Source organism: Drosophila teissieri, chromosome 3R (assembly GCF_016746235.2).
Source record: "Drosophila teissieri strain GT53w chromosome 3R, Prin_Dtei_1.1, whole genome shotgun sequence".
NCBI classification, from domain to species: domain Eukaryota; kingdom Metazoa; phylum Arthropoda; class Insecta; order Diptera; family Drosophilidae; genus Drosophila; species Drosophila teissieri.
The window spans coordinates 4,368,108-4,383,029 of record NC_053032.1 but is presented as its reverse complement, the minus strand read 5'-3'; the positions used below and the strand labels follow the sequence as shown (position 1 = coordinate 4,383,029).

The 14,922-nt window shown below is 44.0% G+C and overlaps 1 protein-coding gene across 1 annotated transcript; it reads left to right on the top strand.

Annotated features, from left to right (window-relative positions):
- The first annotated feature begins 1,723 nt into the window (after positions 1 to 1,723).
- On the top strand, positions 1,724 to 10,913 carry LOC122620506 (centrosomal and chromosomal factor). Its single transcript, XM_043797998.1, has one exon. The coding sequence runs from the start codon at positions 2,741 to 2,743 to the stop codon at positions 4,364 to 4,366; it is 1,626 nt and encodes a 541-aa protein (XP_043653933.1). The 5' UTR covers positions 1,724 to 2,740; the 3' UTR covers positions 4,367 to 10,913.
- Positions 10,914 to 14,922: the final 4,009 nt, after the last annotated feature.

Genomic DNA, 14,922 nt, shown 5'->3' with positions numbered 1-14,922 from the left:
TCATTAAGCACGCAAGCAGCACCACCACGGCAGCAACATCAAGCCCAAAAGCAACTAAAGGCAGCAAAAAGCTGCAAAAAGGCAGCACAGGAGACCCTAGAGCAAACATAAGCAGACAAAGAGAGGCACGAATGCAAAGCTGGTAGCAACAGCAAAAACCAGAGACAGCAGCAACATCGGACCCAAAAGCCATTCAAATAAAACGGTGGAAGGCACCAATAAAAAAAAAGCTTAATAGCAGCAAAAGTTTCATAAAACTGGCTAGAAAGCAAGAACACTGGTGTGGCACACAACCAGACTACCAAGAGCATCCACAATTCCAGATGCATGAAACACTATTCTTCTGCTAATGAATTGCAACAACATTAGGAAAGCTGGAAAACTTTCATGCTCTTAAACAATAGTATATACATATGTATTTACTTGTCTCCACGACTCATACACCGTTAACTTTCCACCAAAAGAGTCTACAAATTCGTGGTCATAGATATATTTAATTTTTTAGGTTGAAATTTAAAAGTATTAGTTTTATATTTTAAATTTAAAGAGGATTACAGATTAAAACCGGCACATGAGTTTCCACTTTGCTTCCACATCGTATAGCAACAATACTCAAATGCAATGGCTACTTGACAGCAACAACTTCCAGACCCACAACAACAACAGCTGCAACAGCTATTCCAACCAACATATGCTTTGAGGAAAAAAAACAAAAAATATGTACCAAGAGAGGCAGTCTGGCGGCACCAACACACTCTCAAACGGACACACCTCCCCAAACAACAAAACAGCTGATTTGTTATCAGCAGTTGCTGAATGAGCTTCACAGAGCGAGACACTCTCTCGCAGCAACAACAATATTGGGGGAAAAAACGACGCCAACGGCGGCTGCTATGGCAACGACCTTCCTTATTTATTACAATGTGTGTAATTCCCAGCCGCTTTCTCACTCTCTCTCGGTCGGGCAGTGTGTGTGTGCGAGCGAGACAGGGTCCTTTCCTGACTTAAATTGCTTATTTTTTACTGCAGAAATGTTTAATATCGCTGTCTTTTTGAGTTTTTGGTTGCAGAAAGACTCTCAGTGCGCAGTTAAGCTTATCGTATTCCAAAACCGGAGAGGTTCTGGGGGTATTTGTTGTATCGTTATATTTAGGAACTAGGTGTGTTAGAAGGTGCGTTGCAGAGAATTTTGTGGCAATTGTGTATCATACGTTCTCTGCTTTTCTTTATTTAATTTGGTTATAATTTTTAGTTCTGAAACCAAAGAGTTAGGAAAGAAGTTAAAGAAACCATTTTATTTCAGCCAGATGCCGCAGATAGATTTATTTAACTCCTTAGACCCCATCTGCTTTTACGAGCCCATAAAGCTGCTCCCAAAAAACATTTGCCGTAAAAAATTAAAGCACTAAAACGGTTAAAGAAATCGCATTACAAAATAATGTGCGCTCTCGCTCTTTTTCTCGCCTCTCTATCTCGCTTTATCTCATCCAAGGCAGTTGTAAAGATGGCCGCCGTGTAGTAACATGGCTGAATGTGTACCACACACACACGCACTCACAGAGAGAGCAGCCACAGAGAGAGCGGCCATTGAATGCAATTTATATAGGAAAGCAACAAAAACCATGCCCCTGCGCTCGAATCTGAAACAGTCTGATTGCTGAATACGTGACGGAACATCAGCTGTGCCGAACGTTTCGAGTCAGTCGCTTTAAAGAGCTCGATTCGTGCGGACATCGGCAGAGGTATAGAGTGGTCTGTAGTACGTAATTAACCAAGAGGAGAGTCAAAAATTAATAACGTCGCGTAGACGTCGAAGGTGAACACACATTTAAAAGTCCAAAAACAAACCCAACGGTGGCAAATTGTAATAGAACCACTAAGCATATCGCCCTGACAAACAACAAAAACAAGGAAAGCAAAGCCTACACACGGGCGTAGGCGTCTGGCCAACAGCTGTTTTTCCTGCGCTCTCCGTATTCAGCAAACTCACAGCGCTTACAAACGTTGGCAGAGCCAAAGGCAGAGACTGGGCAGCGGCAGCAGCGAAACTTACATTCAGTTCAGATCGCGTTTTTCTTCGGAGTGGATGAGACGTTCGTTCGGCAGTTCTATTGCTCATAGAACTAACAAATTACCTACTCCGCGAACTCACCCCCGCGAAAACAAAAAGAACAGAACATAACCGAATGAAAAGACAAAAGTAGCTAAGAACCAACGGTTAAGTTAGCCAGCGACAACGGGCAAAAAGACTGAAAACACACGTGGATTGTTCACTCACCCCGACACGCGCATCCACTCGCACTCACACTCATCCAGCAGCTCCAACTGTTCGCTGCATTTATGTAAAACCAAACAAAGACTGATTAAACCGCTAATAAATATACAATAAACGTAACGAAACAAAGTTAAACACGCGAACAGCAGCTAATATTATACGGGTTAAAGCGAATTCCAAAGCAAAGCAAACACACATATGGATTAAGGTTCCTCCTATCTCAAAACAAAAAAACAAAAACAACAACCAACTCACGGATTACCTGCTGCGGCAATTTACCGTTAGCCGCTCTTTTTGGATTACCAGTGCCAATAAAACCACAAAAGTGAATTTTTTCGAAAGTGAAGAAAGCGAAAAACGCACCCAAAATGCTAAAAATCTAAATCAAAGTAAATAAGCAAACCAAAAGCGAATTCTGTGTTACCGAAACGAGAGCATAAGCTAAAAGAGCCCCTGAAAACAGCAATGACGATGGCCGCCTGTTATGCCAACTACGACATGTCGTCCCTGTCGCACGGCATGTCGGCCCTGTCCGCCCTGCAGCACCAACAGCAGCAGCAGCAGCAGCAGCAACCACAACAGCACAGCCAGACGCAGCAACAGCATCATCACCAGCAGCAGCAGCAACATATGTACCACGCCGCCGTAGCTGCCCACCAGCAGCAGTTGCTGCAGCAGCAGCAACACCACCGCCATCACCACCAGCCCGCCAACACCAACACCAGCAGCAACTCGCGCCACAGCCATGCGGCGGCGACCCAAACGCAGGTCGCCGCCGCCGTTGCCAACAGTAGACAACAACAACAGCAACACCAGCAGCAGCAACAGACTGCAAGCAGCAACAGCAACGCAGCGCCCGCTCCATCTTCGCAGAAGGACTACAGCATCCCGCTTCACGTAGACTGTAGCGTGGAGTACGAGCTGCCCAACCAGCCCAAGCCGCCGGCGGGCCAGAGGGTGGAGCCTCTGCTGATGATCCACCCGTGCTATTTCCGCAAGATGGAGTCGCAGCGACGCAGTCCGTTCGTAAACAACATGCATGCGACCGCGCGGGCGGTGAGCAGCAGCTCGTTGAGCAGCGGAGCGGCTCTGGGCGGAGGCGGAAGCGGTACCGCGGTAGCCACGGCGCCCAGCAGTAGTGCCGCGCGACGTGGAGCTCGGGCGGCCACAAGCGCCCAGCAGCAACAACAGCAGCAACGATACCAACAGCAACAGCAGCAATTGCGACAGCAGCACCAGCAGATGTCGCAGATGTCGCAGCAGGCCCACTATCCGCAGCAACAGTCTAGTCTGGTCCGCCAGCAACAGCAGCACCACCAGCAGCAGCAACAACAGCAGCAGCAGCAACGTGCCAGCAGCAACCAAAGCCAACGCCAAAGCCAAAGTCAGAGCCAGAGCCATGCAGTTAACTCAGCGGCAGCAGCTGCGGCCCAGGCCTCGATAGCCGCCGCAGCCGCCGGCCAGTGGGATCAGCTGGCGGCTGCCCTGGCCGCCCGCACCGCCCTTACGCCCCACCACATTCTGCACCCCCACAGCCAGTATGCAGCCAAGGGCAGTGGTGGCGGTGCAGGGGGCGGCAAGCGGGACGCCATGATCTCCGGCAGCTACGGACAGACGGCGGTCGCCTCGGGGAAACTGCAGCAGTCGCAGGTGCAGCAGCAACAGCAACACTGCTTGCCTCCGCCGCCATGGGACGCGACGTCCATGCTGATGGACCGCTCGCCGATGGCCACAGTTCCTAGCAATTATCAGGCCGGCCCTGACACCAATCCCATGCGCCTCTACTCGGCCACGCCCACATCCGGAGCGGCCTCGGTTGGGTCGGCGTCGGTGGGCGGAGGCGGAGCGGTGAGCGGTGCGGGAGCGACGGGAGCAGTGAACACGGCCACCGACAAGTTGAGCGGAAAGTACCGCCAGTACTTACGGTCTCAGCGGATGCACCCGTACGCGGCGGCCGCCTCGCTCAACTTGGCAGCCGCCGCCGCTGCCGCCGGACAGACCTCGTTTGTGCCGTTCAGCTCGGCGGCCACGGCGGTGGCGGCCACGCCCACATTCCAGCACCTGCCGCAGATCTCCTGCTACAACGTGTGATGCAGCACCAGCAGCAGCAACCAGGACAATGCAACATCAGCAGCAGCAACAGCAAAAAGCCACTTGCAACACATGAGACAGGCGCCTACCAAGTACGCGTCGATGAAATAGCCGCCTCAAGGAATAACCAATAGATCCTCCCCTAAACAGTACTATATATACCCCTCAAAGCTTTTAGAATCAAAAGTAATTAACTCTAAAAATATTAAGAGATGAAATTAAATTCTGTCTAGCTGCTATGAGAAATTGTTGTCCGACGGTAAGAAAAGAGGAAATGAGCGATCTTTTTTTCTTTTAGTAATGGTAGTAATTGATAAACGATACAAAAACAAACAACAAAAAAATGCAAACTATTGTAGTGATATTTGTTATAAAATAATTTTAGTAATTAATTTAATTTAAATTAAACAACCAACAAGAAACAACAGCAACCGCTCTGTGTAAACCAACAACTTAAACAATAACAACTGCAACAACAACAAAAAAAAAAACGGCAAAAACATCCAACCAAATTGCTAAAAGTTAAACATACGCATATTTAATTAAAAATCAACAAAATGTTATAACAACCATTTACCGAAAGAATACGAAAATATAAAAGCAAAAATTATTACCGAACAATGAAGAGAGGAGAGTAAAGCAGAAAAAGCAACAGAAAAAATACGAATAAAAATTATTCAAAATTATGCAACGTAATTTGAAGCGAGATATGCAAAAATTAAGAAAATTGTGTTTTCAATTAAAGTAGAGAGCGAGAGAAAAGCATAGTTCAAGTGATTTGGCTGCGGCGAAGAAAACTCTTCTTGCCGTCGGCTTTTGTGGCCAACTTTTCACACTTCCCACCAGCGAGACTCCTCAGTTTCAGTTTCGCTGTTCCCTCATTCTGCTCCACCTCATGGTTTCCTCCTCTGCGGTGAGCCGTGATTGATTATTGTCATTGATGGAGGACCAGGCAGCGGGTTGGGGTGACCTCGGCGCACAGGGGTCCCTCGCTAATGGGAAACCGTTGGGCTGAGACGAATTTTGAAATTTATCAGCAGACATTGCTGTGTCTGTGTATGTGGGTAATAATGGGATTCGGACGCAACGCCGTACTCACTCTGAAAATATTGAACTTAGATCAAAGTAGAGATATGTGTGATAATAAGGACCAAATCTGGCTACACAATTCGAAATCGAAAAATGATCTTTTCCACTTTATAGTTATTCCACGACGCCGGTTTATTGCGCTTGATCGCCTTTGTATTCGATAGGAGGCTAAGGTATGAGCTGGGAAATTCTTGTTTTCGCCATCAGCAGAACCTTTAGGATCCACTGTACTTAATTTCAGACAACACCATTCTCCAAGTTCATTTATTACAGCGGTATAATCAAACTATAATTACTGTGGCTCTGGTTGAAGTTCCCCGCCTTCCCCCATAAATCAGTGCTTACGGCTCCACATTTTGTCTTTGTTGCGAGGTAAAAACGCAAAAAACTCGAATGGTTTCGAGTTGCCAGGAAACGCGAGATGCTATTAGTTGAATTTGTTTTACCTTAATTTTTATATTGATTGCACTCCGAAGCGATTGGAACGGTTCCATGGAAGTTTCTTGGTTCCGGAAAGCAAAAAACGGATTAATTTATGCATGGGCAGGGAAACCCGCTGAGGAGTCAGCGCGGCAATCGTTGAATTTATTAAGCGGAAAAAGAGTTTTCAACTTTAACGAACGACATCATCTGCCGGGGGACCAGCACTGACTCATCTAACCGCTTTTGGCTGCCCTACATCCAAACAAGTCTTACTCTACTGCACGACCGACCATGCGGTTGCAATCCACTCGAGATTCTACATAGACCCATAGACGTCAGACCCAATCGGAGCACGACGAAACCATTGGGTAAATAGCCAGACCACATGTTAATTCATACCTCGCCTCAGTTACAAGCCATTTCCTTTGGTTTCTTAGGACCATTATTTTATTTTATAGGTGCGCACCACTTTGTAGTTATCTGCCGTAATTATAACAACTGAATTCGGATTCAGTAATACTCATATTTTAATTTCGCCATCCTTCTTCGAAACCCATCCAACAGCATCTGGTACAAGAAACCTTACACATCACTCTCCACTGGCCACAAGACCCGTCTATCAGCACTTTCCGTAGAAAGTAATCTCGTTTGCACGCGTAATCTAAACAAGGCATCGCTTCCTGAATGGTACCGCACTCTCCGCGGGATTCATCTATTCATTTATTCAATTCATATTAAATTGGTCGTAGATTAGAGACGGAAAATATTTCAATTGCCGCCGGCGGCATTCACACAAGTGTAATTAAAATATATTAGAGATCGCTTCTCCAGCTGACAGCGTCGGTTTCATTTGTTTGTTTTCATTTCGTTTGAGCAATCAACTATCAGCTGCTGGGGCCATTTGCATGCGGCTGTGATCTGGGAGAGTGATGGCCGCTCTAACCTCTCCACCTCACCGACCCAATTCGAATGCGAGGTCATCGCCATTGTCGTCACTAATCCGCCCCGTTGCCGCGTTGGGCAGGTACCGCTCTGCTCGTCTCGTATTGTCTCGTCTCGTCTCGTCTCGTCTGGCATTACTAAGCTGCACTTTGGTTTCGCACTCGCATCTAATTTAATTACTGTTCCATGTGTGGGCATCGCAGATAATGACCGGTTGCTTGAGTGCCAAACTTGAGTGCTTTCGTTACTCGACACATTTCCCCTGAAATGAAAATGAGCTCCGTTATCAAGTGGTTATTTCGAGGGTTGCTATTTTTGTGGATTATCTTACTGTAGGGATTGTGGTACCCGCCAATCGCTTAGATTTCCCTTTGTTTTTAACAAAGACGGACGACACCTACAACAAGGTTATAAAAGGGCATACTTTATTAGTGTCAATTTAAATTGGTAATACGGGCTTTCTGTATTGCAATTGCATGCACTAATTACATGGGGACACTTGGACTCGCAAAAGCAGTGTTATAGTCGACAGCCTCGACTTCCTTATCAGCAATTCCCACATAAAGATTTAATTAGAACTTAAAAAACAATTCAAATGAATTCCACCTAGGAGTTAGCAGGTCGCTGTGACTCAATTGTTTCGTCGCTGTCAAACATGAGTTCCGATGTCCATATTCGATTAGCCGATTAGTCTAACTGAATGCAGACCTTATGGAGTGGGGTAGCTTAACTAAAAGGTTTTCTCTTCTAATTGACTTTATTTGGAAGTGTTTTTTGCAGTCGAGTGCCATTTAAAAGTCATTAACGGATAAATAAACCCAATAATGGCCGGCAATGCAAACAAAAAGCAGAGTAATACATAAACCGAAGCGGCAGAGGAAAAACATGCAAATAAAAGGCATGAAATAACAGAATCACCCAGTTGCAAGAGTGGTTTATTTTTAAATTCCACTCGTACTGCTACATCAAATTAAGCAAACTGCTCGAACTGAAATGACGCAAAGCGCATCAAACGAAGTCCACGCCGGGCATAAACAGGGTAACCCAATACCAAGTGGAAGCGGCGTCGACGGTTCTCAAGCGCCGAAAATAAATATAAAATAATTCGAGGCAGAAACACATCGTCGGAAGCTGTCTAACCAGACATTGCCTGTGGGCGGGGGCCCTAGTGGGCGTGACGACCGTGGCAGGGGGCTGAGTGGCAGCCACAAAAGTAGCAGAAAATGTAAAAATGTGAGCGGAGGACACACTCGTTGAGGCTGGTCATAAAGCTGATAGAATGGAGGAGACTCCACTCCCAGACTTCAGACATCGGATGCCTCGCTTCGGAGACCCCGACTCAGATTTCAAGCCCAGGAAACTGGTTTTGTCGTCATCGCGTTTATGCCTCGTCGTTTTGCTCGATTTTTTTTGGGTCAAACTCAATCTGCTGCCAAGCGCGCTACATCATTTCTGACATAATTAAAACATTTTTAGCGGACAGACGCAGAAAGAGCACAAAAATACAGAACAAAGGCATTTAAAAATTGTCTAGGCTTTTCGTAATGATCATGCCTGTTTGGCTGCGCGGTAATAGCTACAGCCATAGTTTTAAGTGTAAAAGTAAATACATACCTATTTATGCCAAATGATGGACCGCAGGATACGACCTGGGCTGGACCGCCAGCGACAGTATTAATAAGCTTTAATTAAAAAATATAACAGATCAAAATAAAACGAATGCAAATATATGTATTAAATTGTCAGGCGGTAGCTGTAACTAACTAATTATCATCATTTATATGCATGAATGCGCAACACGGAGTGGGATAGACGGCGGGATTTGGCTTTAAATAAATTAAAAAAATTAATGATTAATTAATGATTAATTAATGGCACTTAATTAAACCCCTCTCTCTCCACTCACTTCCCCCTGTGCGAGGACGACTACAAGCCAAAATGCGATTTTATACAAATTGTTCTGCGCGGAAAAATGCAAATGCCAAACCCAAAAACAGCTTGCTAGACTATAAATAATTAAGCTCACAAAATGGGAATTTCGAATTTTTTCCATCCCCGCTTAGCTAGTAGGTAGATTTTAGCTCTATTGCGCTGAGTCAGCGGACTGGATGATGTCAAAAGCGATTTGTCATTGATTTCTAATTCCACATTATAGAGGCATTTGGCCTATGGCTCACATAATCCCGCTTAAACTTAAGCGCAATTGTGAAAGCTTTTGGCTGGCCCAGAAGCAGCTAAAAACTCATTGCGAGCCGCAGCCAAAACACTTGACCGCCTTGGAACTTGCCAAGAGAGTAGAAGGAGGCAATTGGCAACGGAGAGGAAGGTCAAATGGCTTTCAAAAGGCCTACGAAACACGAAAGCCAACTTAAACTACAAACTTTAGACTCGGCCAAGCGACAAACAAACATGACAACGTGTAAAACTAGTTAGCTAGCGCAAAATATCTAAAAATAAACAACTAAAAAGCACTTACACACAGAAAACAATTAAAAGCATTAACGCTTATAGTAGCCTTAGAGCAGCGCCCAATCGGTACAGTGCGTTTCAAGGCTGTAGGGGAGTTTTACTGGCCGTCAATTTCTGGAAGTTTAAAGTAAAACACACCTACAGCAATCAGCCTCACGATACATACTTTATATACTCTGTAATTAAATTATACGTTTTCTTTTCATTTCAAAACGCACAGCTCCGCCTTGATTTGAGCGGTACATAAGGAAAACAATTAGGTAAAACCAACTCGAAAAACAATGTAACAGTTGAAACTATGAATTAGATGGCAAGCCTCGTTGGCGCAGATTAAGATTGTACATATAGGGGGGAGGGGTTCGGACGTTCGGAAGAAGCCATTCGACGTGTCTGGGTAGTTAAACTTCACTCGAAACTGGGTCTCAGACGAGACACGAACAGACCTCAATAAATGGTGAATGAACTGCCATCACACACGTACGAATTGCATTATATATTTAACTACACTAAGTACATCAACTTGCATTAGCCAACCGTATTGTGACTTAAAACAAACAAAATCCAAAACAAAAAGCCAGCGAGAAATTAGCCAGCTAAACATATTGATACAAAGATATACATACTATATAGCATACCATATTCGCCTGTGCCGTTACGTAACCACTATCTAGGCCATCAGAAAATTAAATATGTTTCGAAATAAATATGCAATACATCCGATATTTGGTGGGGATGGCTAGCCGTAGCTGCAAAATCTGATTACATCTGAATGTGAAGCGAAAACAGCTTTCAGCAGTTGGGTGCTGATTTAACATTTTATGATTTCGAGCGTGAAAATCGAAAATGAAACCATCCAGATATAGATCTATATTTATTCTGCTGTGAACACAACTATTTGCCCCTTTTCCACTTTATTCACTGGAAGTCCCCACTATCTGTTCAGCATTTCCGCTGCTTTTAAATAAATATATATAATCTGGCCAAACTGCCAAGACATCGACTTTCCAGGCCAGGCAAATCGCACCTGCTGAATTGCTGTCCGGAGTTAGTTACAGAACAATTCCATGGCATTATGATCGGCCGGATAAATTGTCTCAGTTTTCGCCTTGCGTGTTTAGATATTTAATGAGCAACCATTATTGTTTCCATTTCCCGGCAGGTGTCATACATATGTGTGTTTCAATGTGATAGTAGTTTTATTCATAAATATTGCGCATCGTACTTTGAACGATGTACGAAATCAACTACATACAAGATGACTAGGCCCTTTTTTTGCACAATACACACCTCGCTAGCTTAAAATTTGTATTATTTAAGATATTTTTTTAGGAATCCAAACAACTCACATAGCCTTTAATAGATATTAACATTTCAGTTCTGATTGAGCCAAACAAATTTCATGTAAATTATTTAAATCCCCTATCAAATGGAAAACCCAAAAAACCACTTAGAAATATAATATAGCGATGTAAAGCAGTAGAAGAGCAATAAATTTGTAGCATATTATGGATATAAAGGAATTATAATACTGGGCTGCATGCGTAAGCAAACCCCAAAGAACAACTGAACCGAACACAATAAAAATGCAAATTAATTGAATATTAATTTGAGCAACTTGAATAAATTCAAGTGCGTTTTGCTGGCATGAGGGTTTTTAATTTCGATCAGGGACTTCACCCAGGTACTTCCCTCCATGGGGATGGCATGAAATATCAACTCACGTATTTGCCATTGTTCCACGGCCTTCGGCCCGACTTTTCCCCACCTCCGCCCATTTGTGCCACACTATCAGCACTCATGGGGCGCATGTTTCAACTATGGATTTACAGAGCTTATAATTCAAGCGAGGCGGCCTGAGTTCGATACTGCAGTGAAGTGCTTTTCACAATCATCCGGGACCAGATGATGGGGCAAGTTGCGGCGCCCGAAAAGCCCCCGGAAAAAAAGCCCCATTCCCAAAAAAAGACTTCAATTGGTCTCAGGCGAGGCAATTAAAATCGCTTTAAAAAATAATTCGAAATAACCTTCTACTCCCACGAAATCGCAAATACCCAGGCACATGTGTGTGCGAGTGGAAAATAATTAAAATATTTCAAATAGTTGTGCGTGCCGAGTCTTTTAATGAGCCAGCCAGCTGAAAAGGCTTTTCCTTGAATTTTTCATTGAGTTTCCGCAGAATAAAATGAGTCCGACGAAACCAAAGCAGACAAATCATAAACAAACGAATCCCATTCGAATTGAAACGAGCATTGAGAATTAAATGAAACAAAGTGCAAAAGTTAAATAAATTATAATTTATGTTTATTGAGCGATGGGTCAGTCGATTTTTGTGTCTTTTTATGGCCTGCGAAACAACAAAAGTATGTGTCTTTGTGTACATATATGTATGTATGTGTTTCTGTTGCTTTGGCTGTAACTGCGTCCGCGAGGTTGAGGCATTTATGACTTGTCATATACATATTTCCTTTTTTTTTGTGGGGCCACTGTGTGTTTGTGTAGGAAGCCATAAATTGTGGCATATACTTAGGATACTTTCCCACTTGTGTGTATACATATAGTTTGTTGCCTATAGTTTGCATCTGTGTCTGTATCTGATGGCTGTGCCATATCTGTATCTCGGCTGTATCTGCTATCTCCTATATGTCGTTTGCCCCCCGCTAGCTGCGCTGCATTTGTATGCCGGCCGCCTGTTCATTGTTTTGCCATTGACAATAGTCGAATGCGAGGAAACCCTAGAGGCTCAGATGAGTAATGATTGCAGCCTAGGCATTCCGCTTAATGGCCGGCCCTCTATCTTTTCCGACTGCCTGCGGGCAGCTTAGAGGCCTGCCTGGAACCCAGCAGATCCCAACTGAGCCGCACCGATCCAATCCGCATCCCAAATACTCCGCCCATGCCCATGTCATCTTTATTGCTGAGTCGCCTGTTGTGCCAGGAATACACGAAAAAAAACTCGCAGTGATAACTTTGCATTGCAGACGTTGATTTAGGCCTAAGTTGACCTTACATATATGGAAATTATAAGGTGAAATGTTTGTAGTTTGGTATGGTATTGGTTGGTTTGTTCTTCCAAACTTCCAAACAACACTCTCCGCATTTTTCTCAATGTAAACACCAAAGAGTGCACCCAGCTATCGCTTGTATCTACGACCGAATTATACACATCGAGAGATTTATTACTCGGGGACTGAATGGGCGATCCGTCAAATGAGTTTTTCAGCGTAATTACCGCGCGTCACAAAAATTTGTATATGGCCAAATACGAGTTGTGTAAAAATGGGATACGAAAGAAAATGATGCGCGCTCGCACAACCGGCGGACCATGTGGGCATAAGTATTGTTATTATACTTATTATATGTCTTTAATGGCCGCATGAAGTCTCAGTTTTTGGTGTGTTGTTTTTGATTATCGGCTGATAAAGCGGTAACGGAGAAATATGAAAAGTATCTGTGGGGTCCGGGCTCAGGCCTTCTTCCTCTGCCTCCTCGGTACTGGGTCCAGTTTGCAACGTTAATTGCACTTCGGCAACGTAAATCATTTATGAAGTTAGATAGTTTGCCGCAACAGAACATAATTGTTAATTGTTTATGCGTTAATTAAGATTTCTTTCATTCGGATGCTTCTGACGAGTACGAATGCGTAACGCTCGACGGCGGCGGATATTGGTCATTAAGGAACGAAACAGCTCCGCTGAATCGATTGCTGATTGACTGGACAATGGCGTCCAAATGGTGCTTAGGTGTAGAGTATTCCAAGCCCAGCAAATGATATATATATTTCGAAACCATCTCGTGGGTTTCAAAATTCGAATTCTTGCGCTCCGCTTCCACAAACTTTCCCATCGCGAGCTGATAATCCGCATTTAATGATTTCAATTTATCGAAGACAGCAATAATAGCATGATTTATGGGTATTCTCCATTTGATGTCTAGCTATTTTGGGGAATTCTCAGTCATAGACTGCTGCGTTTTATAGCCGCCTTCGAATCGAGCTGTCTATGCGAGAATTCCCAGTAAGTATGTTTTATAAGTGGGAAGTATAGTTTAGCAATTTTTGTCCAATGAGAATTCAAAGAAAATGCTTATTATAATAGCGTATCCTTCGATTGAGCCCCACCACCAATCTGTTTATAAAATCAAAGTTCTTTCCTGATTGCTTGAGCACACTATATATACATTTCCAACTAATCGTCACCTATCTTCATACGTCATTTTTTAACCTGCTATTCAAGTGAAAAGACCAGACCGGGTCGGTTTCTTCGAATGCAAGCGGAGCGTTGGAAAAGTACAAATTTTTCATCAAATCAAGTTCGGCGGCGTCAACAATTACAACACGACCGGGGAGCGATTCCGATTGCTATCGGATTAACATCATCTTGTCACGATTCCCGGACTGCGGTTCGATTTGCTTGAATGCAAAACTCACACTTCCAGTCCGGAGCTCGGAGCTCGGAGCTGAAGCCAATTTCGTGTCAAATCTGGCCATGTGTCATTATCCGAGATTGTTTGCGTTGGCTTTAATGGAACGTGTTTTTCTTGTAATCGTTAATCTGGCATTTGCACTTAATTAAAAACATTTTAGCTATTATTAACGCCGTTTGTTTTTATATCCATTATTTCCTGGCATGTGTATTTGCTTATGGCTGTGGACTGCGGACAGTGGACTTGCGTGACTCGGCTCCCCCCAGGCTCTGATTTTGATATTCCGACCCGTCTCGTGATTTTCCAGTTTGCCATATCCATATAGCGTCCGCAAGACGGTCGGGTTTTGTTTGAGTTGTTATTTCGAGAACTCGTTAATATCAATTTGCCTGAAACCGTTAATTGATTTTGCAATGAACAGATATTGCTCCATTCCCCACCCAGGCCACTGGTATTGATGTTATTCGCATTCATTCGCTTATATCGCTTTGCGCAGCTCAAATGGAATTTCTTTAGAAATATGCAAATGTTTCGCTGTTTCACTGTTTTATTTAGGTCCAATTAATACGCTTACTTAATTATTTACAGCGCTGTTTGATAAGTTTTATCGTCTTGCGACGTCTTTCACGAAATTAGCGAGTCTCTGGATCAGTTGGTATCCCCTGTGCGTTAATAAAATCGCGTGATGCTCGATCAGCACTCCCCGAGATATTGGTGCCCAGTCTAATGAGTTTGGCCAACACTTGGAACCCCGAAAACTAATAAATAACTCGGCATTAGCACACACGTCACACTGCTCCGCGCACGAAAATCGAAAAACGCTGGGGGTGAATGGTGAATGAATTCATAAACAATATTTCCCTGGGCTCCAAGAAGCTATCCGCAGCTGGATTAAGCTTATCTGGCCGCTGGCCGGAGCACGTGAGTTATAATCGACACTATTCTGGCCATTGACGTGACTTTTGGACGGCGGTGGGTGGGAACGAGCTGCTGACCACATGCAAAGATGGGTGCGAAAGAATTCCGCGATAGCGAACCTTGTGACACGATTGCAGACCCATTTGTTCTCCGAAACACCAGCTCCAGATACAGTATCTGGCCAGTCACGAGTTACTATTTAAATTGACGTGCTTACGGCTTCGACTTACAACTTACAGTACCATCATTATTTGAAAAATTTTTAATTTAATTTATAGCCCAAGCTAAGAACT

Coding starts and splice junctions, on each gene's coding strand:
- LOC122620506 (XM_043797998.1), top strand. CDS start 2,741: ATGACGATGGCCGCCTGTTATGCCAACTACGACATGTCGTCCCTGTCG.